Source organism: Pithys albifrons, chromosome 4 (genome assembly GCF_047495875.1).
Source record: "Pithys albifrons albifrons isolate INPA30051 chromosome 4, PitAlb_v1, whole genome shotgun sequence".
Classification (NCBI taxonomy): domain Eukaryota; kingdom Metazoa; phylum Chordata; class Aves; order Passeriformes; family Thamnophilidae; genus Pithys; species Pithys albifrons.
The window spans coordinates 44,811,487-44,834,723 of NC_092461.1; the positions used below are offsets into that span (position 1 = coordinate 44,811,487).

The window sequence follows — 23,237 nt, forward strand, 5'->3', positions numbered from 1 at the left end:
AAAGGTAAATTGCTTTAAAATGATTGTTCATTTTCTTTCAGAAGTTCCTTAAATATCATGTCAAGGCTTTGCTGCAGATGGTTGACTTGAAAAGTGTGTTTAAGCTTTCATTTAGTTTTTTTTTTTTCCAGCTGTGGAAGCTAGAACACTGGTGTGCTCTTTTGAAGGAATGAAGTCCAGGCACAGGCCGACTGCAAAAACCTATTTAATCTCTATTTATTACTAGCAGAGACTGTTTCACTGCAAAGACAAATAGAACAAAATATGTTAGACAGCATTTTCTCATATTTGTTGGCTCCATTCTCAGGCCCTGCTACTTTAACTCCAGTTTATTGACAGAAACAAAATAAAGCTATACCTAAATGAAAGAACACAGCCTAAGTGGGTGCTTCTGAAGTGAGAAAGAGTCCTGGAAATGTCATCACACAGAGTTCTAATGGTTTTATCATCTGGTGCCAGAGAACTCTGGTGCAAGGAGAAACATGGAGTGGAGGTGCCTCACCATCCTCCAGCTTGCTGGGAACAGTAAGACAGAGAGAACTCATATCTCATCTTATGCTCCAGGGGCAAGCAACATGAAAAAAAATCTTCATGAGCTGCCCACAATTCCTTCGAAAGTTAAGAAAAAAAATTTAATGCATTAAGCATCACTTAAGAATCGAGAAGACTATATAACACTGGAAATTAGTTTAATCCGCTACTATCTGTTGAATTCCTACAGAAAGCTTTTTCTTGCACTAGTAGGAGAAAAATAAGGAATTAAGATTCAGAATTGTCTGCAATTCAGCTATTTTAGATTCAAAATTGTTAGTGCTTCTGTTAAACAAGGATTTAAAGTCACATAATTTAAGACTAGTTTCAATATGGTTATATTTTAGTTTTATTTCTATGTTAATATATTAAATGTGTTTATTTGATATCTGCTTATGTTTAACTATGAAATATTTTGAAATATACATGCCAAGTATTTGATAATAAATAATTCATGATATATAGCTCTACCCTGACATTTAAAAATTGAATCATTATGTAGAATTAGATTTTGGGTAATAAAATTGGAACTCTGACTCTTCAAATTTCTTTAATATTCTCTCTAGAGCTTTGACAATTTAGATAGGAGCATAGGGTTTTGTTTTTATGGTTCTGAACTTTGCTGCCCATCAAAAATGGACATGAATTAACGCACATGAGACAGAAAGAAAAATATGTCTTATTTCCAGATAATTTCGTTTGTTCTAAACAATATCGGAAAAATAAATATATAAGCAATAATTTTGCAAATTGATATTTTGGCTATTTGAATAACAGCCAATATTATGAAGGAGCTATCTGATGTGAACACATTCTACAGCAGAACTAAATGTAGGATTTTGACCTTCTGCCACATCTCAATTTCTATTAAAAAATTTATTTCACACTTTCCTTAACCTTGGTTAAAATGAGTAAATTTAGTAAAGTCATTTTAAGCAACACATGATTTCAGTACTTAAGAAAACTACACAGAACTTTTTAAAACTGTGTGCACCATAGTTCCTTAAGGAAAAAACTAATATAATTGAAATGTAATAATCATTGAGAGCAAACATTGTTTCTAAAGTTAGGCATTTTCCTCTGAATCTGAAAATGTATCTCATATTCATCTCTATAAAATCTACTTTTCATACCTTCAGAAAAAAACATTTTGTTTTCTTTAGAAGATTTCAGAAAACAGAAACTGAATACAGAAAGTCATTTGGATTTGCTTTTGGTTGTTTTAAAGGTAAAAGTTGCTCAACTGTTAAAGAAATTTACATAGAAATAATTTTACAATGTTTAATTGAATTTTATGCACATATATAAACTTTATGTATTAAATAACAACAAAAGCGCTTCTAAATTTTCCACAAGTTCTGTTTATTTAAAACAAAGAGGTACTTTCATCTTGAAATGTGATCTTAAAATGTATCAAATTACGCTTCTCTGCTAGTTATCTGCTACTCAGATATTGAACTCCTTAATTTTCATGTTAAAAGAGATATTCTATTGATTACACATCTTTTAGAAACCTTCCGCATGTTTTATAATTCAAATTTGTGATGGATTCTTTTTATTTATTTATTTAGGAAGAATTGACTTTTAGGTTTCCTCCCATTATGTCTTTCTTTATTCATAATATTCTTTTCTTTATGATTTCCTCTTCTAGAAAATATAGCATAGCCCAACCCATTACTGCAGTTAAGTTTGTGGGTTTAGCATTGCTAGCACCAAGAAAATTGAGTAAACTCCTTTCTCATGTTACAGTCAATTAGGATAGATAGATAATGGGTAACCAATTATAATAAATACTGCCTCTTGTCTGTTTGGATATCTTTAACCCATTAAGACAGAAATTTATATGTCTTGTTCTTCCAGGAATCACCCAAAACTTAATAACTTCCCAAAAGTAGATATGAAAATATGTAAAATTAATGTATTAAACTAAAATTGCTGACTAAACAAAACCTATTATTTCAAAAATTCCTGCTATATCATAATAGAACCAAAACTTGATACTGCCAAAAACTTGATGTGATATTGCTGCTGAGACCTTACTGCTTTTGAATGGAGCAGAAATGTTACTCTCTCATTTTTAAACCAATTTTATTTCATAGTTAAACTGTGTTGTGAAGACTGAAGAGGCAACAGTAGGGAAATCTTCCATATTTTTCATTATTTTTTTTCTTTGGTACTGCTTTCCAGCCTTACAATGGTGCACTGTTGTCTTGAGTTGAGCTTGCAAAATGCCAACTGTCCCAGACAGAGAAAAAAGTGTTCCTCCACCCCCCCCCCCCCCCCCGCCTCCGCCCTCCAACTAGCCAAGGGAAAAAAAAAAGAGGGAGAGGGAAAAAAACCCAAAACTCTAATCCAGGTTTATGCTGAAACTAACTATATGTATTTATACAGAAAAGAGAAAATTAAGAGGAAACTACAATATAACACACACAAGTTATGTATAACAAGAAATAATTTACCACTTCCCAGGCAACACAAATTCTATCATTTTAACTACATTCTAGAGAAGTCAGTTCTTCAGAGACAGACTTAAGCAGAGAGAAAAGCTAAGAACAAACAATTACTTCCCTAAGACAACATGATGGTAAGCCGGTGCTTCGGGCTTGGGCCTCCCCATCCCTCCTGGGACGGCAGAGTGTCTTGCTGGGACCACAGCTGTGAAGCAACTGACCCAGCCACTCCCACACACTGGATTTTACACCCTTGGAGATGATGTAGTATGGTATGGAATACAGTATTATTGGCTGAAAGAAGTCAGCTGTTAGCTAGCTCAGCCCAGCTTAAATCAGCTGACAATCCCAGGCCTAGCTGAACTTTAAAGCCTAAGTTTAGGCCCACATAGTTAAACCCATAACAACTGTCTTGTTCTCTGTATTTGTTGATATCTTTTTATTTCTAAAGTATTTCCATATTTTCAAATAGTAACAAAAATACATATTTCTGTATCAGATTGTCTTTCACATATTCATTGTATTTTCAAAACAGTTTTAGGAGGTTCATCACTTTCACATATGCAGACTGATATCCACAGTAAAGATACCTTTCATTTAGAACATGAGAGTAAATTTGGCTACCATTTTATATGTTAGAATTTCCTTTGCATGACTTTTAAAATTATTTTATAAGTGTGGGGTGATATGTCAGTCACTGTATTTGTTTTCTTGTTACCTATAAATTAGTGTTGGCTTAACCACTACAAGAAATCACTGCAACTGAAAATCTCACTGTTGGATTGCAAAGGATAAATAGATGGCATTGTATTAAATCAGACTAGGATAAAGGGAATATATAATAATATATATATATATATATAATATATGTGCTAGTTTGGGCTGATAAAGTTAGTTTTCTTCACAGTACCTAGTATGGTCTATGTTTTGGATTTGTGCTGCATTGATAATACAGGGATGATTTTGTTACTGCTAAGAGGTATCTAAACAGTGTCAGGGCTGGTCCTCATATCATTCCACAAGCTCAAGAAGTTGGGAGATGATATAGCTGGGATAGCTGATCCCAAATGACCAAAGGGATATTCTGTAATTTTTGGCATCATGTTCATCAATAATCTAGTGGGAAAGTTGGGCCTGGGTTGCTGATCAGTAACTGGCAAGGTATTTGTTGCTTGGGGTGAACAAGTGCTTTCATTTGCATCTCTTGTCTTTCTTGGGTTATGTTTCTCTCTCTTTGTTATTTTCCTTTGCATTATATTTCTCATTTTCATCCTTCAAATCCTTTCCCTTCTCCACAGGGGGAAATGAGCAGGACTTTGTGGTGTTTAGTTGCCATCTGAGATTAAACCACAGCAAGACATTAAATTCTATAAAAATACCTCATAATTTCACTAAATAATTATTTTTCTTAGCCTAGTCATTTAAGCAAATTAAATACTAGGTATCCTAGTCTGGATTTTGAAACAATAGCCAATTAAATAAAATGTCTGTTCTTTAAGGCATGTTTTTCCTCCCTTTTCAGAGTGTATGCACTCTTACTATTTTTTTATTGTATTTGTAGCTGTGTAATCAAATATATTTGCATGACAAAGCCATATTGTGCCATTTGTTTTTAAGCGGCATTCCCCATTGATTTCATTGAGGACTGCTGCTTTAAAATGGATGGTGCAATATGACACTTAAATATGCAAATACAACTAAATTATGTTAGCTCTTACCAGCAGAAGCTAGAAAGCAGGTGATCTGAAAGCAGCAGTAGGAATTAAAAAATTCAAGCTGCAGAAAAAAAATGAAAGCAAAAATATTAATTTCTTTCAAAGATAAAGAGATTTGAGATTGACTCATGTAGTACAGTCTTCAAAGTTTTTTTACTGAAGGTTTGCCTTGTGGGTTCTTACTTTTGGTTAAACTGTGAATGCACAATGGAAAACATATAACCAATAATTATTGCATATGACAAGGGCTTTTAACCCCCTATATTTTTCTGGAAATAGAGAAAAATTTACTTTAAAGCTATAGTTAGATTACAAGGATATGTTGTTGTGCTGTTGTGGGTGATTTTGCCTCTGTGGTTTTCATCTACATTTCTTTTACAAGTGAATGCTGAAATTTGAGAAAAGGTGTCATTGATGATGGTAATGTATTTTACATTGTATCCTCTATTTACTAATGCATTGCTATGAAGAGGTAAAATTTAGTTCTTTGACAGACGTGCATGAATATTAATGATCTAGGTGTGTAATCTTTCTGATAACAAAGCTTGCAAATTTAGATACTGAATGGGCGATACTTTATTGTTGTGATAGGGCTTTTTCAAGGGTTGCAGGAAGTGCTATTTTACAAGGCAAGATACCATAAAAGTTCAGCACCCATAGGAACTTTTTCCATTAATGATGATGCCGTAAATGACCCTTCCCCCCAAAAACAGGACTTCGAGCCACATTAGTGTAGGGTAAGATAAAAAGTAAAGGTCCTTTAATAACACAGGGCCTACAGCCCACAGGAATACAGGATGACATGCATGTGTCTCAGTTCTTGTTTCCATGGCTTTTGTAATAAGATCCCTCCAAACATTGCTTTACACATTTCTCAGTCCAGCCCCAGTCCCACCCCTGTCCAACCCCCTGGAATTGGGTCTGGGATCATCAAGACCCTCTGTCTTCATCAACTCCTCTTCCTCAGGCACACAAAGGTCTCTTGGAGTTCATCCAGTTCTGGCTTTTGGGTCACTCTGACCTGTGTTTATGTTTTGTTCTGTAGGCCTTCTGATATCCTTCAGCTCTACCTCAGAAAGGAGTCTAAACAAGATTAATTAACTAAAGGAATTTGAGCTCCCTGTTCTGGGACAGGGGTAGTGATAGAAAGGCATTAAACTTAAACTGTTAGAAATATTAACCCTCTAAAAATCTACAACTACTGTGTTCCTAAAATCTACAAAATGTGAAAATCAGAACAAAAACCCTTTCAGCATCAATGATAATAATCATGTTTCAAGGTAACAGTGAGCAGTGCATCAATACATCAATTTTTATCTCATTGTTATCAAAGTTAAGTCCCTCTTTTCCCTCCTAGTGTTCCATTGGTGACCCTGGAAGGCAGGATAAGGACAGCATATTGGGTAACATTTTTGTGAATACACCAGAATAAGATAGAGCATAAATAAGTACATAAACTGATATGTTGTTGCAGAGTCTAAGCAAACATTATTTAAAAATATTGAAATAAACTTTAGACATTTTAAAGTAAACGTTTCCCAAAAGGTAAAGAAGGAAATATAGTTAGTGAACTCTGAGTTTACTAAAATAAGAAGCAAACCTCTCCCTCCTCCCCAACACATTCAGAAATGTCTTGCAAGACAGTCTTGCTGTTATGAGAATTTAATGATTTACCACCTCATGATTTAGGAAATTCAACATTTTCTCAGCTTGCAAAAGTCAACTAGGTGCCTACATCTTGAATTAACTTTCCTTTATAGTAGGTTTTTTTGAGACCTAGGAAGGTGTATTCTTGTGAATGTAAAGAGCCATTATAGAAGCAGTTGGAAAATAACGAGAGACAGTAAGGGAAAACTCAGAAAGGGAAGAGAAAAAAAGTCCAGAATGAGAAAACTAAGAAATTACTATGAAATACTCAAGAGCAGATATGTTGTTCTTGCTGGAAATCAAATATTACATATGTCAGAGTGATAAATAGTTCATGTCTAACTCCAATCTGTACTGAGCATGTTGTAGCAAAGGCTGCAGACAAATCTAGTTGAGGGTCTGTACCTGAAAGATCCCTGCTGGAAATCCTGGTTCCAGACTTGTTCTGTGTCTCTTCTCCTCTTGTTTGAACAGCTATGTGCCATCTTCTCTTGTGTGAACACATAAAAGCCCACAATAAATCCAGTGAAGATGTAAATTTTTATCATGAAATACAGTGTGTGAGGAAAACGTTTAAATGTTTCAATGTGTTGTACAAACATTTGAATAATTACTGGCTATAAAAGAAAATGATATTGTAATCACCTGTTAGGGACTCTTAAGTTATTTTAACCAAACTTCCGTTTTATTGAGAAATCTCAGATTTTTAAGGTGCTAGATCTTATTTTGTGTTTGGTGGGGGGTTTTGTTTGTTTTGTTTGTTTGTTTGTTTGTTTAATTTGTAATAATTGTTCAGTTTAATCTCTGTTGGAGATTTTATAGCAATTTTTAGTGAAATTATTTTTTACTCTTTTTTTATACCAGCTGTGATAATACCACCTTTCACATATCATGGAATATTTTGCTTAGATTTATACATAGATAAATATATTTTGCTCTGCTTTAAGCATAGTAGTGGTTTTGTAGAAACACATTTTTAAAATTAGGAAAATACATTTATTAATTGCATAGGTTGTAAGGATAAGAAAGTATAGGGATATTAAAAAAAAAAACAACATTATTTTTCTTTATAAGTAAAGGTCCACTCTGGGGCGGTCCCATGGTGTAATGGAGAGCACTCCAAACTCCATATCCCAACGTGGTGAGTTCAAGTCTCAGTGGGGACTGTCCCCTGGCTGTTAAATGCTTCCCTGACATCTGATCCCATCAGATCTCGGATTATAAGCAGGGTCAGACCCGGTTAGTACTGGGTGCTGTAGACAGTCACTTCCCTGTCACTGTCCAAGCTCGCTCGGCCATGGCAGATGGACCTTAGGACTTAAACGGTGGGGCCAGTTCTGTGATAGGGCCTTAATCTGCTACATTTTAAAGATGTGTTCTTTTCATGGTATACTTCACCAAACATTTTATATGAATTAACTAAAAGTAGTCTTAAAACATGATTTCTAGCTACACTAATAAATACATTGTATTTAGTAAGACAAGTAATAAGATAAAACCTTCTGAAATAATAATAAAAAATCCATATTTTTCTTATTTAATGTAATTCACAACATAGTAATATTTTGAGAGAATACTACACACAAAAAAACTCCTCCAAAACCAAAACAAAACAAAAACAAAAAAAAGCCAAAAAACCACCTAAAACTCCAGATGTGTTTAGCAAATGAAACATTAAATACAACTTACTTTATAAATTCATCTCTCTACAGGAAAAAAATTTGTTATATAGAAGAGTTAACACTGAACTTATTAAAAAAATTTTATTGTCCAAAACAGTTAGAAAAAATATTCTAAAGACATACCACAGCCTTGACAACAGATTAAACTCCTGAATTAGTAGGTTTGTGTGAGAAGCAGATAATAGGCATAGGAAAACACTAACATTTCATAATGTGTCATATATATGCACCTGGATGTCTGATGAAGAAAAAGAAGAAATAACACTGTTTATTGCTTGACAGTTTTGAATAACGGCAAATAGTAAGTTTTGTTGTAAACCTTAGAAAAATACATTATTGTGGTATATAGCATTGTTATTTATCTGCCATTTTATCAAGTATTATAGCTGTTACTAATAGAATAAACATGATGTTTTTTGTGATAAAGAAAAGTGTGTGCTCATAACTTTATAGAGAGAGAGTTATAAATAATTGAGATATAAATAAGTGGTACATCATGGTCAGTCAAGAAATCCTGACTTTCTTATTTCAGTAGCTGTAGACATTATTTTGAATTATGAGTCTATTGTCATGAGTAAGAATTTACTAGTGTGCAGAAGGGCTGCATAATCTCTGCTTTTATTATAACATAAAGCACCATGTGAATGAATAATAGTTTTGTATACTGTAAATAATAGCATACTGTGTATAAAGCACATCATTTATTTATTAAGATGGTTGATAAATAGTAAAGAAAAAAAATAATTGATCTGGAAAACTCCGGAGTGCCATCAATTCTCTTTTGATGTATGAGAAAGTTGCACATACTCAGTATGTCACTGGATGCACAAATCCAATCCAGTGTAGAACTGCAATAAAATTTCTATAATAGCATATACCAAGATACAACTAATCAATTTAAACTGTTTATATATATATATAATACTACATTATTAAAAACATTATCTTCACTTTCCAGCACCCTGTGGAAGTCGGTCAACAGGCTCTGAAGGGACTGTATTATCACCAAACTACCCCAAGAATTATAGTGTTGGTCACAACTGTGTTTACTCTATCACTGTTCCTAAGGAATTTGGTAAGTAGGGCCAGTCTCATTCACATATTTTTGTTGCTTGGATACATTCTGGACTATTTGAATGCTTGCTTCTACATAAAAATATTCGTGAGAAAAAGCTGTTTTAAAGTGATACTTCTGTTAACACTTTTATCATTTTTATAGTGCACTGTTTTCTCAAAATATGTTTTGTTTTGAAATTACTGTTCAGTATTTTTGTCTCACTGTGAGGACTAATATGTAACTTAGACTATTTCTGTGATGCCAACAAAACATTTTGGTGATACCAGTTCAAGTTTCCTTTCACAAAAGGTCAGGTTCTTAGGCTCTAAAAAGTGTAGCATAGCTCCAGTAACACTGCAGGGGAAGCAGTGTTTGTCTTAAATATTTGGTAACAATTCTCTTGTAATCCTTGGCTTCTCTGCATCATGAGAAATGACATGGTCTTTATTGACAAATTAAATTAGATCACTGTGTATCTACACTGAATCTATCTGGTTTTTGTAGATTCCCACATCCTCCAACAAAATTTCACTTCCATACTAACATTTTTTCTGCTGACTAGATGATGCTGACAGGACTTATACATCACTGTTGTAACTCACTGGATTGATGAATTATTTTATCTTATTTTGTTATTAAACAATGCCTATGATAACAGCTGATGGTTGTTCACTTTGACTTCTTGGTAAGCGGTATGCAACATACTGAATATAATTTATTCTTTCAATACCAGTGTTTCAGATTTATGTTTGGATAAGCAGGACTTTATTCTGACCCATAGCTCACATTGAAGTTGGTCAAATGACAGGTGTCTAGGGATGGGGATGGGGATTTATTAACCTTCCTTCATGGTGATTCTACGAACATTTTAGCCAAGTTAAAGGCAGTGCTTCAACTGCTGTGTGTCCATCTGCCATGCTCATGATATCTGAACTCCCTTTAATATGCAGTTAATTTGTTCTTTTGTATAGCATAGAGGCACATAGCCTACTACAAAAAAATAGGTTTTAAAGAGTATTATCTCCTAAGTCATGGCAATCTCTCCTTATTTTTCAAGAATATTAAGAAAAAATCAAATTTCCACAATTCTTAGTTCATTTCTAGCTGTTAGAAGCAAGCTTTCTTCTCTAGCTCATACAATATATTCAAGTGCAGCTGCAAAGGTTAGCCATAAAATTTTAATGCTAAACTATTTCAGATCAGTTTTAGGAAATTATTACTGTAACTCTCTTGTTTTGGGCCCTGATAGAAGACATTGCATTAGGAAAAGAGTTTTCACTTGCAATTCTTGCTATGTAAGAATCCCTCTCTGGGAAGATAGTAACAAAATAATGCTGGCCATTGTGGGAAAAGACACCAGACTTCATCTTCAACTCACTTGCTGGTATAGATTACAACATATAAGGTAATTTTCCTAAAGAAAAAAGCAATAATTTTTCATAATCATCTCTATGGCTCCAAATTTCAATGTGAAATATAGCATTATTATTTGCTGAATGGAAGCTCTTCAGGAACTATTTTGGCATTCAATATGGTATATGAGAACTTATAACAAAGAAATGTTTGGGGGGAAAAAGGTAGTTAAAAACAGATCAATATAGAAAAAAAAAACCTACAAAGATTGGAATAGCAAATTCAGTGTGTAGATGGGAACTCATTGGCCTGGATTAGTTTTTGATGGAGTGAAAAGAAAAGCTATTTCATCTGCAGCTTCTCAGGTTCTCAAGACAAAAATTCTGTGGAAAAGTCATTTCAGTGCAGACTTTTTCCCAGTGTTTCATTATTCTGTCATGCAGAATCACAGTTGCAATATTTCATACCATGACAGCTTTAAGCTACAAGATAAATGATTCACAAAAGCACACAGTGTGCCACAGGCAAAATCTTTTGTAAACATGGAAGACTCATCTTCTTTGACACTCTCTCACCGATATTTTAAAATGGTGGAATGATCATTAGTTGTTCAGCACGGAAATCCAGCACTGATTACAATTAAAATGCAGATGTTTGGGATTTATTTTTCCTGATGCACGTGAACTAATTTGTATTCTTTACTTTGCATAATGGTGTCATCTATACTTCTATTTAAGTTAATATTTTTAACAGCAAAATAAATTTTATATCAGCTTGCTTCTTTCTGTTAGAGCAAAAAGATAGATAGAACATCCACAATAAGGTATGTAAGTGTGGCTTTGAGCTATGCTATCAGAAAATTATCAATTCTCAGTGGGCATGAAAAATTATAGAATTTAAATTAGAACTATCCTTTTCCACCAAGAAGCTAAAAAAATTGCATAAAATTTGGAAAATATCTAGTTTCTGTGGAGACATTTGGTTTACATTTACAGCAAGATATAATATTTTAATGATAAGCATGATAATTTGGGACAGGATTTCTTAAAATTCTGGGAACGAAGGTAGATCCAGTTTGTTTACTGTAAACAGGGAAACTAAAATCCAAAATTCCCTTCAATTTCTGAATAGCTTTTTGGTATTCAAAGACATACTTCTATCATGCACTTCTACTGTTTGGCTTTTGCTTATGTTGTTTCTTAAATTTCTGGGAGATAGTCCTGAATTATTGTATGTAAGCAACAGGGAGATAAAAGAAATAGAGTCAACAGAACTCTGGGATCACTATTATTATTAATAATAACATCCTTGAAAGAGTAATTTGTTGACAATATTGGAAGGTAAGCATGCAAATTTTAATTTGCTAGTGAAGATACGCATAGAACAAACAATGGTGTCAACATGTTTTCTGTTAGATAGCTCACTGCATCTAGAATTGTTAGGCAGCTTAACAGTCATGTCACAAGAGAGTTATTTCTGTACTGTGTGATTTGATTTCAAACTCAGTTTACATTTGTAAAGGAAAAGATAGGCAAGGACGGATCATAAGCAGCAGAAATGTGCCAAATAACAACCTCACATCAAGAGGAAATTAGAATCAAGTGGTATTTATGATAATACTTAGCTGCATTACAGTAAAACATTTCCTTTAATAACTTGAATCCATCATCACTGCTGTGTACATCTTAATTTAATTTAAGAAAGGGGGCAGACGTGTATGGACTGATTTTTTTTTTTTTTTAAATGTGGAGGATTTAACTCTGCATCATAAGTTAAAATGGATGGAAATGCCTGGCTGAATATTTTAAAACATAAACTAAGCAATTATTGTATTAAGCCATACTGAAGGGGAGATAGAAATGACAGAGTATGATGTAAAATATCAAAATGCTAACATAGGTGGGAATATGATCCTGCTTCCTACCCTCTTTTATACAAGCCACCACTTCAAAGTCAATGAGACCTCATTGTTCAAAGAACGCTTACTTGTCAGCAAGATGGAGTAAAACCACAAGGACTGATCCAAATACTTGTATGTCCAGCTGTATAAAGATTCAAGACACTCATTTCAGGAAAGAGGCAGTGATTCAGCTTGTACCATGTATTTCATAAAAAAAAAGTCAGCCCACCTTTTCTTCCCAAAAAGAGACTTCAAAACAAAATTCCTTCCCCAAAAAAGTGACCATTAATTTATTTTCACATTTTTCTTTTATTTAGGTAACTATAAAATTATTTTTAAGGAAAAAAATCTGTATTTTGTGTATTTGTTCACAAAACCTTTGTATAAAGACAGAAAACCTTACTCTATCATAGAACACTTCTAACAAAAACTAAAAATATTATAAAAACATTAATCACTTAATCTAGAAATATAATATGATTCAATTTAGTTGAGTATGAAAACATATTAGGAGTATGGCATTTCAGTTTTCTGATTTGTTTTCTCAGTTTTCTAAAGTATACAATGAACATTAATGCAATGCTGGGGTTGCACATCCAAATATTTATTATTGCCAATAGGAAGAAATACCTGTTGTAAAAGTAATACCAGTAGATGATAGAAAGTTTACACCTATTTTCCTTTTTTCTTTACATTCTTTCAACTCTGTTGCCATGTTGTGATTTCTCTTAACACCATTCTGCTACTACAAGGTTTTCAAAGGATCTTGTACTAGCATCTGAAAACATTAGAATGATCATTAGTAAATTCTTAAAATTGAATTTCAAAGCTCAGCATTAAAAAGTTTATGAAAGTCCTTTTGCACAATTTTCTTCAGTCAGCTAACTAAGCTTCATTCAGAAGAACATCAACAGGAGTTTTATCTATGATAGGCTTTAGAAACCCTGGCTAGATTCAAAACATCATTGTGCAAAGGATATCAGGCAGACACAGGACTAGTTTTCATCCCAAAGACAATAAGCCTAATAAAGGTAATATTAAATTGTAATATTTACTTACAATTGTTGAAATAATTGTTTTAATGGTTTTAATGAATGGTTTTATCAGTATGAAAGGAAATATTCACAACATTCTTGTAAATGCTGCTTTAAATTAATTTAGCCCATTTCAAAATTCTGTGAGTGGACTTAACTGTGGCAGGTACATGTGTTTTCATTTGACTCTTTTGTCAATTTAATTTTGAGAGTTAATGAAGAACTATGAAGAGGGATAAAAATGCTGTCAGATTGCCTTGAGCCACAAGAATATGTAGGTTGTGTGCATTGTGCTAGAAAGAAATAATGCACCCTCCTATCACAATAGAAATTGAATATTCTCAACGTGCATTGAGTATGAGCCTATTTTCCATTATTATTTTGAATAAATATGAAAAAACTGCTTTTCTGAAATTTACAATGCACTCAACTATACAAAACTATGGTTCATTTCTTCCTTACAGTAAGATTGTATAACTATATAACAAATACAGTAAAAATGGGTAGAACCTGGCTCATTGTATTGTGTGCAGTTTAGCAAGAAAAGAATGTGAAGGTGATGAGTGAGAAACAGAAAACTTAGTAGACTATCTTCTGCATATTAAATGGACATGAAAATCCTAATGAAAAAAATCTTCATCCGTAAGTGTGGGTTTTGCATCTTTGGAGTCAGATGCAGTGATATGATTTGTGTTTTAATCTGTATAATTAAGTGGGATTGATCTAAATCTGTGAATGTTGTCTTGTGCTGCCCTTAAAAACTGCTGATTTATGTGCATATAAATGTTAGGCTTGCATGCAAAGCAAATAGGTGTGAATGCATGTAATTGAATCCTTTTCTGGAATACATTTCCTCTTGTTTCTAGTCTAAGTCATTCAGATCCTTGCCCTAACCAACAAAGAGAAGTGCATATTTTCATGGTGTCATTTATCCCGTCCAAAACACCTATCTGCAATTCTTTGGGAAAAGATAAAATCTTTGTAATGTAAAAGAAAGAGCACAGCCTTATTTTATCATATTTGTGCTGGCAGCTAGCATGGGTTAAATGACTTAGAGAATATCCCAGCAAATGTAAACCATCCTGCAATTATGTTGCACAGACATAAGTTCATGATTTTGCCTTGTGAATATGTGGTAAAGTTGACAATTTCAGATATGTTTCAGTGAGCAGCCTTTTAGTGGCTTGAGCTTGGATAATTCAAATTCAAGCTTTACTTAAAATTCTTCACCCTCAAATGTTTTAAACCTAACACTAGAGATTAACAAAATCTGTGTTTAAGTGTATATTAGACAATAATATCCCTGCTTCTTTAAGTGTTGTTGGATCACATACTTAAGAAGAATTTCAAGTGATGAACTGCATTAGTTAGTTATTCTACAGGAACAGAAAGCCATGGCCTATAGCCTGTCTACAGAATGAGTGGATTTACATTACCATCTGGAAAAGAAAAATGAAAGGCAGGACAAGTTATATTCTGGAAATACTTTGGCGGGGGGGGGGGGGGTTGTCTGTGTGTGTGTGTGGCTTTGTGTGAGAGTTTAGTGAGTATTAAATATTGTCTTCTCCAGAATATACAATAAAAGTACCTGAAAGTGCTATTTAAAATATACCTATTTTCAGAATTTGGTGTAAAATTAGTTACAAGGCAAGAATTTGTTACATATACAAAACAGAAAATTATTTTCTCATTGATGTAAGAATTTCTTCCTTTGAAGAATATTTTGCAAGTTCATAACAATATTGTGCCAGATATTTTTATTTGTCATTGTATTTCAAACACAGAGAAATAATACTAACTACTTAATTCAGATATGAATAGGCTGGTAGGAAAATAGTGTATATCAAACCTACCTCACAGATAGTGAATGTATTTTTTATCATACTGCTAAATACACATGAATTACTGTACTACAGCTTTCCATAAATAGCTGGAGCCTGCAGTCTCAGATTTTTTGAAGAATAGAGATGAGCTTTAGTTGTATAACTATTAACTTTGGTTTGTGTTTCTAATTCAATGCTAAGTTTGTATCATTCAGATGCTGACTATATAATTTACAAAAGAACCAGAAGGTCATTTCACATCACTTTCCACTTAAATGTGAATCTCTTAGGCTTCTAAGAGGGAGGACTAGCAGGTTTTATATACTCAAATTCACAGCTGGATACAATTTCATTCATTGATTCAGTGCTCAACATGCCTGCCAAGTAAGAAGATGCCAATAAAAAAAATCAGCATAGAGTGGTATTTAAAGAAGATCAAACTATTCAAGAAATTTACTATTTTAGTTGTTTGATATGAGTTGAAGTCACTTTTTCAGTGCTGTTTTTCATTTTTTTCAATAAAAATGATTAGTTTTTGCTCAAATATTAGTGATGCGTTTGAATATAATAATGACCAATTTAATACAGACCACTAAATAGTTTAGGCTATTGAGTCTGACTATAAATACATGGCACCAGTAGAGCTGTCTTTTTAATCACATAAATTCAAAGCAGAATGATAAGACCACATCTGTGGTCTTTGAAGAAATTCATAGTTTTACAGTAAGCAAAATTTGACTAGAGTGGGATTGATGAAAGATTTCTAAAGAGATTTTTTTGTTTGTTTGTTTTGTTCTGAGTGATGTGACTGCAGCTGCTCCAAATATTGAATTATCAAATCTTACTCTCTGGTTGAGTGAAAAAGCTGCTTTCTCACTTTTCAAGCTGGGCCAGTTGTGGGGACCAGGCCTTTCTTTCTCTTGGGGTTTGTGATTTTTTTTTTGTTTTTGTGGTTTGGTTTTTGTCCATGTTCCCCCCCCCTCCCAGCTTTTTCCATTTTGTAGCTCCACAATTCAATAGGAAAATCATCCCAACAGAACAATTGCAGACGTGCCTACTCCCTGCTACGTAAGTTTCACTGGTTAGCAGTAAGAGACAAAGAAACCGGAACAGGGAATCCATTAGGAGTCATTGTGACCATTGCCAAGTTTCCATCTTGAAGTATTCTGACCCATTTCAGGGAAGGAGCTCATAAGGATCAGACTAGGATCAAGAAATTGCAAAACATACTTTTACATCTTCTTATAAAATGGTTCATTATTAGGCCCTGCTCATATGGTTATAATCCATCCTCACTTTTCCTCTTTGTTTTATTCCTTTGGATATAAGGCATTGCTCTCTCAAGGGAGCTTATCTGTATTGACTTAAATATTTGTATTCACCACAGTGTACACAGATACAATCTTCCAAGATTCAGGATTTCTCTCTGATTTCTCTTGAATTACCTATGTTTAGAAAACAAATATAAAGGTCTTTGCAATCTTCACGGTACTTTGCATTGTTTTTTCTCCATTTGCCCTCCTGACTGCAGAACTGGGTGATTATTCGACATACTTAAATCAGAATCTCTGGGCACTCCATATTACCGAAAGAAAAAGATAGGGGTTTTTAGCCATTTGCTGCTTGTATCTAACAGTTTATTTAGAGTAATTTAAAAGAAAATTTCTAGTTAAACTTGAGATAGAGCTGAATTGCATCTACTCTGATAGCATGAGTAAATTTCAAGAAATAGGATTAAATTCTCCAAGGATAAAAAAACAAACTTGGTATTTTGAGAAGGCATTAAAAGACTGTCAAAATATTGCTACTTTGTGAGAGAAAATTGTTCTTATTTGCTACTTAGAGAAGATGTTGAATTTCTGTTTTGGGGGCCTGCGTGGAAACTGGTGAAAGGTGACAGTTCTGTTGTTTCTGATAAATGGCACCTAGGGTTTGTCAGTCAGGTGGGAGATTAGAAGGGGACCATATCATTTGATGATTACAAAGGGCAAATAGCAGAAGAAGAAATGGGAAGAACAAGAAAATTAGTGTATATACATATGTATGGATACATATACATACATTTTGTGAAAGGGTAAAACCTCCCTGAAAGCAACACTCAGCTAATGAGGTTTGCCCAACTCTAAATGATTATGCAAATGTTGCAGGAGAAGAAAAGGGGAAGAACAAACTTTGTTATTGATGTGGGGTGAGACCTATGCAAGAACCTTGGTCTGATAAAAATACCTGTACGACATCTGTCCAGATTTTCTAGATATGTCTAGGATTGTGTCATTCAGTGATGTGGTTCTATTGTGACTATTACACTCGAAATCCCACTTAATCAGTGTATATATTAAATGTAGCACTGGATTGACTAATCTGCTTTTTACTTTAATACTTGAGGTCTGCACAGACCTGTCATTTTAAGATATATGTGATGGTAAACACCCCCTTTCATTGTTTAGAAGCTATCATAGTCAATCAGAAAAAGGCTTCTAAAAATCTGGGGTTTGTGAGATTTCTGAAGATTATATCACAAAATCAAACTTTTATTTCTCTAATCCATCTGTTCCTCTTGCTTCTTTCTCCTTTCTCCCATTTTTATTTTCTATAAAAGACTGTGGATCCTTAAGCAAACTGTTTTGGCCCTACCCTTCTTGTCTCTACTTTCAGGAGTAACACCAAGAGGATAATAAAATCCTCAACATATTAACATACGCTGTTAAGAGTTATCAAAAATATTGAGGTATACCTTTTTGTATAGGGAGGGTGAATTTTGGAATAAGGTGACTTTGGTGGTCATTTTGTGTAGATACTACTGATCAATGTCTGATAATATACAGGAAACAGTACTTTAAGGAAAAGTTCAAGTCTTCATTTTGTATATCATGTCCAAATAAATATTTAATTTTAAATTTATTTTTAAAACAAAGTTCACAGTTGGAAACCTTAAATAAGTTTAATATACCTCCAACATAAGCAAGCATATTTTCATTTACAGACTTACGCTACGGGTCCATGTTTCCCTTCTTTTCATAGAAACTTAGAATCATTTAGTTCGGAAAGACCCTTAACAACATTGAGTCCAAACATTAACCTAACACTGCCAAGTCCACCACTAGACTGTGTTCCTATGTACCACATCTACATCTCTTCTAAATACCTCCAGAGATCGCCATTCCACCACTTCCCTGAACAGCCTGTTTCGATGCTTCACAACCTTGTCAGTGAAGAAATTTTTCCTGATGCTCATTCTAAACCTCCCCTGCCACAACTTGAGGCTGTTACCTCTTGTCCTATCAGCTGTTCAACCCTCCCATTCCTTTTCCACTGGGTAGCTTTCTAGCCATTTTTCCCAAGCATGTAACATTGCCTGGGGTTTTTGTGACGCAGGGTAAAACCCAGCACTTCACCTTATTAAACCTTATACAACTGGCCTTGACCCACTGATCCAGTCTGTCCAAATCCCTCTGCAGAGCCTTCCTACTCTTCAGGAGATCAATATTCCTGCCCAACTTGATGTCATTGCTGCAAACTGAGGAAGCACTTGTTCCTCTTGTCCAGGTTATTGATACACATATTAAGCAGAACTGTCCCCAATACTGAGCCCTGAGGAACACTGCCTCTGTCTAGTTGCCAATAGGATTTAACTCCACTCATCACCACTTTCCAAGCCCAGTCATCCAGACAGTTTTTACCCGGTGAATACTGCATGTGTGCAATCCATGAGCAGCCAGACTCCAGGAGAATGCTGTGAGAAACAGTGTGGCTTTGCTAAAGTTCAGGTAGACAACATCCCCAGTTTTTCCCTCATGCAATAAGCAGGTCAGGTTAGTCAAGCAGAAGGTGCCTTTCATAATCTTGTGCTGGCTGGGCCTGATTGTCTTACACATTTCACAAGATAGCACTCAAGAGGGTGTGCTTTATAACCTTCCCTGACAGCAAGACCAGACTAGTAGGTTTGTAGTTCCCTGGATCCTTCTTCCAGCATTCCACATTGGCTAACCTATAATCAACTTTGACCTCTCTGACTAGTCAGGACTCCTGGTAAGTGATTGGAAGTTCCTCTTGGATGAGTTTATATCACCCTGTTGAAAACAGGTCAGTCAGAATTACTGCCTTAATGTGGAAGAGAAACATAAGTATCTTGTATTATTGCAGTATGGCTTTTCTTTTCTTTGTTTCTCTTTCCTTTTTCCTTTTGGGGCAATGGCCTTTCACATGCAAAGCTCTTTCTCAAAGATTGTCTCATAGTTTGGATTTTTACAGATGCTTAATTTTTCTATATGGGCTTGTTTATTAATTTAGTTGTTGGTAAAATGTAGATATTGTTAGCGTTGAGGATAAGTCCAAATCTGTGCTTTAAAAAGTATGATGAACTAATATTCTTGCAATTTCAATATCTGTGCCTGAAGTTTCCATTGCCTCTGTCACTATGTCATGAATATCTTGCACATATGCATTACTAAAGTTATTAGGTTTGGACTTTTGCAAGATCAGAATAGTCCTTTTGGTTTGCTTTGTTTTTGAGGTGGGGAGGAATGTGTAAATGCAACATAACATGGTGTCATGATGTCAGTGACATTTTCTATCTGATTTCTCTGGTAGTTTTATTTCCTCAGACTGTCCAAAGCCCCATCTGTAAAGTCTTAACTCATGCTGATTTAGGGTCTTTATGTTGTATCCAAGGAGAATAATTTTTTTCACCTCACAGGTGAAAGAACTGGCTAATGTTTCAACATTTTTTTAATGGTAGCTTAAAAGATTAGACCCTGAGCTGAAATAGGATGTGCTTTACACCTACTGGGTGTGGTAGTAGTACTAAGATGTAAGTCACCTAGTTTTGTTCATAAGTGAAGCATTTCATATTGTAAATTTGAACAATCAGTAATGTACTCGCACAGAATTGTGCTAAAATATTCAGCTGAAAGACAAGATATTTGAATATGTTGACTGTAGATGAAGACTATTTCCACTAGATACTAAATATTATAAAGTAATTTCACTCATACCACTTTGATAAATGCAGAGTATGATGAATTAAGAGACTAATGCATTTCTGCAACTTAATATTATTAAAATAAAGCATTATAACATTTATTAATTAAAATAATGTAATTTCAATAATAAAATACTCAATAATAACATTTTCATCATATTAGAATGCATTTTCTATCACTTCTGTGTTATTATTCTGCTAAAATAAAATGGCAAGCTTATTGTTATTCAAGATTTGCTTTCTCCACAAACAAAAAAGTCGCTCATTTAGCTCTTGAAATACTCCATATATTTAGAGTTAACATTTCAGTTAATGCACAACTTTTGCCAGACTGGAAATTCTAAAAAGCAGTTACATAGGGATAATATTGATGAAGTTCTGTTTCTTCTGTTTCCTGCTAGCAAATAGTTGGAATATTTTCCCTTTTTTCCTTTCACAGGTGTTCTTTCTATACCTTTTGATAATTTTTAGAATGAAAGATTTCTTTCATGTTTTCTACTTTTTTGAGCTTTGATATTCACTGGGAGTTCTCTTTGGTTTGCGTACTAATGAAAATAAAAGAAAAAATTACTCAAATATTAATTTCATCCACATGGTTCCTTAAACTGAAATAATAATTTGTTTCAGAATAATGAACTGGTTAATCACCTGATCTAAACAATAACATTTACTAGTAGGATGATAACAGGTAATTAACATACACAGAAAGCTGTTGTACTTTTAATTAGCAGCTCTAAATTAGCTGAGAGGTGGTTGAAGAAACAGAGCATTTCAAAGTGACTTTGCCCTTAAATCTAGAACCCTTAATGCATATTTAATAAGATGGCTTGAATTAAACCTGGTATCTTATTAAGACTTTTTTCTTATTTTTGGATTATATTTTTCTATTACTGTATTGCTCTTATTATTCTTACTCTTATTAGTACAGTTTAAATTGTTTATTCCTTCTGTTATGTGTATTACTTAAGAGTTCAGTGTCCCTGTGGTCCTTACTTAACCATTAGTGAGAGACTTAACCATAAATTTATTAATGGAAGACCAGCCTTCTAATTTGAGCACCTTATTTAAATACGTCATTTGCCAATTATGTCTTCCCTTACTACCTTTTTTTAATTTGTAATTTCATAAAGCTAAAAAATTAGTTTTTGCCAGAACTATGATGAAGAAGTTTGTAGAATACAACTAATGCATGTTATTTTTGTCTTTATGAATAACAGTTTTAATAATGATTTTGTGATATACAGTCACCAGAAACACCAATAAAACCAATTTTTCATGATCTGTTACCTCTTAGGATATTCCTTCTGTTATATGTAGGCTACTGTTAAGATCTATAGGAAAAAATCAAAAGCTTGCAAGTGTATTTCATTCCTCCTTCAATTCTGAGACTGTAATAGAAAAATTAGCAATAAATAGAATTCAGGGGTTTTACCAATATATTCCTTTTTCTTTTAATAAAAAACTAGCTTAGACGTTCAGATGCTATGAAAGTGTCATTCAGATTTGTTTTCCGAAAGCATATAAGCAATTGTAGAAGAAAGCAGTGAAGCCGGATTAGAAAATGCTTCCCATGTTCAAGATTAGCAAGATCTCACATTTCGAAGATGTGTCTACAGTTCAGAAGACTGTAGTTGCAGAACCATGCCTTCTATTTAACTCTTAGCCTCTTTCCACCTCTGCCACTCACTTTTCTCAAAAAAATGGACAAAAGAATTGATCACAGATCATGCAATGTGCACAGCTGGGCCCAGAATGTTATCTGAGTAGTAACTGTTTCAGCATAAAGTAAGTGTCAGTACTTGTTAGCTGTATAGTCTTGGATTCTTTTTTCCTTCATCCTATTCACTCACTATTTTGCAGGAGATTAAAAGTTACAATTACTGGCCTCAAGGGAGAAGCATGTTTCCTAATTTTATTTTCCTTTCAGAGTATCCTGAGTACTTGCACATGAGAACACTAAAGAAATGTCTTTTATTTAGATGAAGAAAGATAGTAAAATTTTATTATATAATATTTTGTATAATTATTATTTTTTTGTTTTTCTTTGTTTCTGCACTTATGGATAGTACTTTATAGTTTCATCCATCTAATTAGATATTAACTTGAATAAGAGGGAGATATATAAAAATTTTCTCATGCTTAAATACAGTTACTAATAAAAAAAAGGCCTAGAACTATTTATTATTTTGATTCTTAAATTTATAATATCTTCATAATGTATTTTACAGTCATTTTGTGGACATTATTTCTCCAAAGGTCATTGTATTAACTTTTTAAAAAAAAGATAGACTGTAAAATTTAAAATAAAAAACAGAATTAAATTTTTAAAAAATTAACATGAGGACTTGATCTAATCTCATTTAATCAAATTTTAACTTAAACTTTCAAAATAAGGCTGTGTAACTGTTAGACTAATATTTTCATGACCATACTAAAAGTGGTAAATTTTACACTTGGCGTGTCTATAATCCAAGTTTACTTTTTTCCCTCTGAATGTAACCCATCTGAACAAATAAGAATTATTGATAAAGGAGGCAAAGAAACTGAGTCTACCATGCTTTTCCTCAACCATATTATTATGAATTCCTCATAGCAATTAAAAAAATAAATAAATATTAGAAACAAATGCAATAATGTTAACAAAAAAACTTACAACATTAATGTTAATTGGAGGTAACAGTTTAGCTAATGGACAAATTAAAGAATGGCTTTCTTTGGCCAAATATCAGGTGGAAGCACTCGTAGTCTAAATGAAAAAATGCGTCCCTTGATGCACTGGTTACTGGTTGAAATTTAGACCCAAACAAACCATGAATTTACAGAGGGGAAAGAATTAGGGCAGTAAAGGTAATGAACAATGGAATAATTTGCCTAGATAGATGCTGCATTCCATCCGTTAAAGTATTTAAATAAAGACTTTCCAGTCTTTAAAAATACAAATTCTGAAGTCTTAGGTCTAGGTCATAAAAATCATCATAATACCAGGTCAGAAAATAAGTGTCTGCCCATCAGTGTCCTGAGACACAATAAATGTGGTGATCCAGATAAAATGCATTCACAGGAC

At 33.6% G+C, this 23,237-nt stretch overlaps 1 protein-coding gene across 1 annotated transcript in view; it reads left to right on the plus strand.

Moving 5' to 3' along the window:
- CSMD3 (CUB and Sushi multiple domains 3) overlaps positions 1-23,237 on the plus strand; it is a 602,810-nt gene that overhangs the window by 440,685 nt on the left and 138,888 nt on the right. Inside the window, exon 32 of the mRNA XM_071553967.1 lies at positions 8,984-9,100. Coding sequence (XP_071410068.1) covers positions 8,984-9,100 — 117 coding nt within the window. The remainder of the gene's footprint in view (positions 1-8,983; positions 9,101-23,237) is intronic.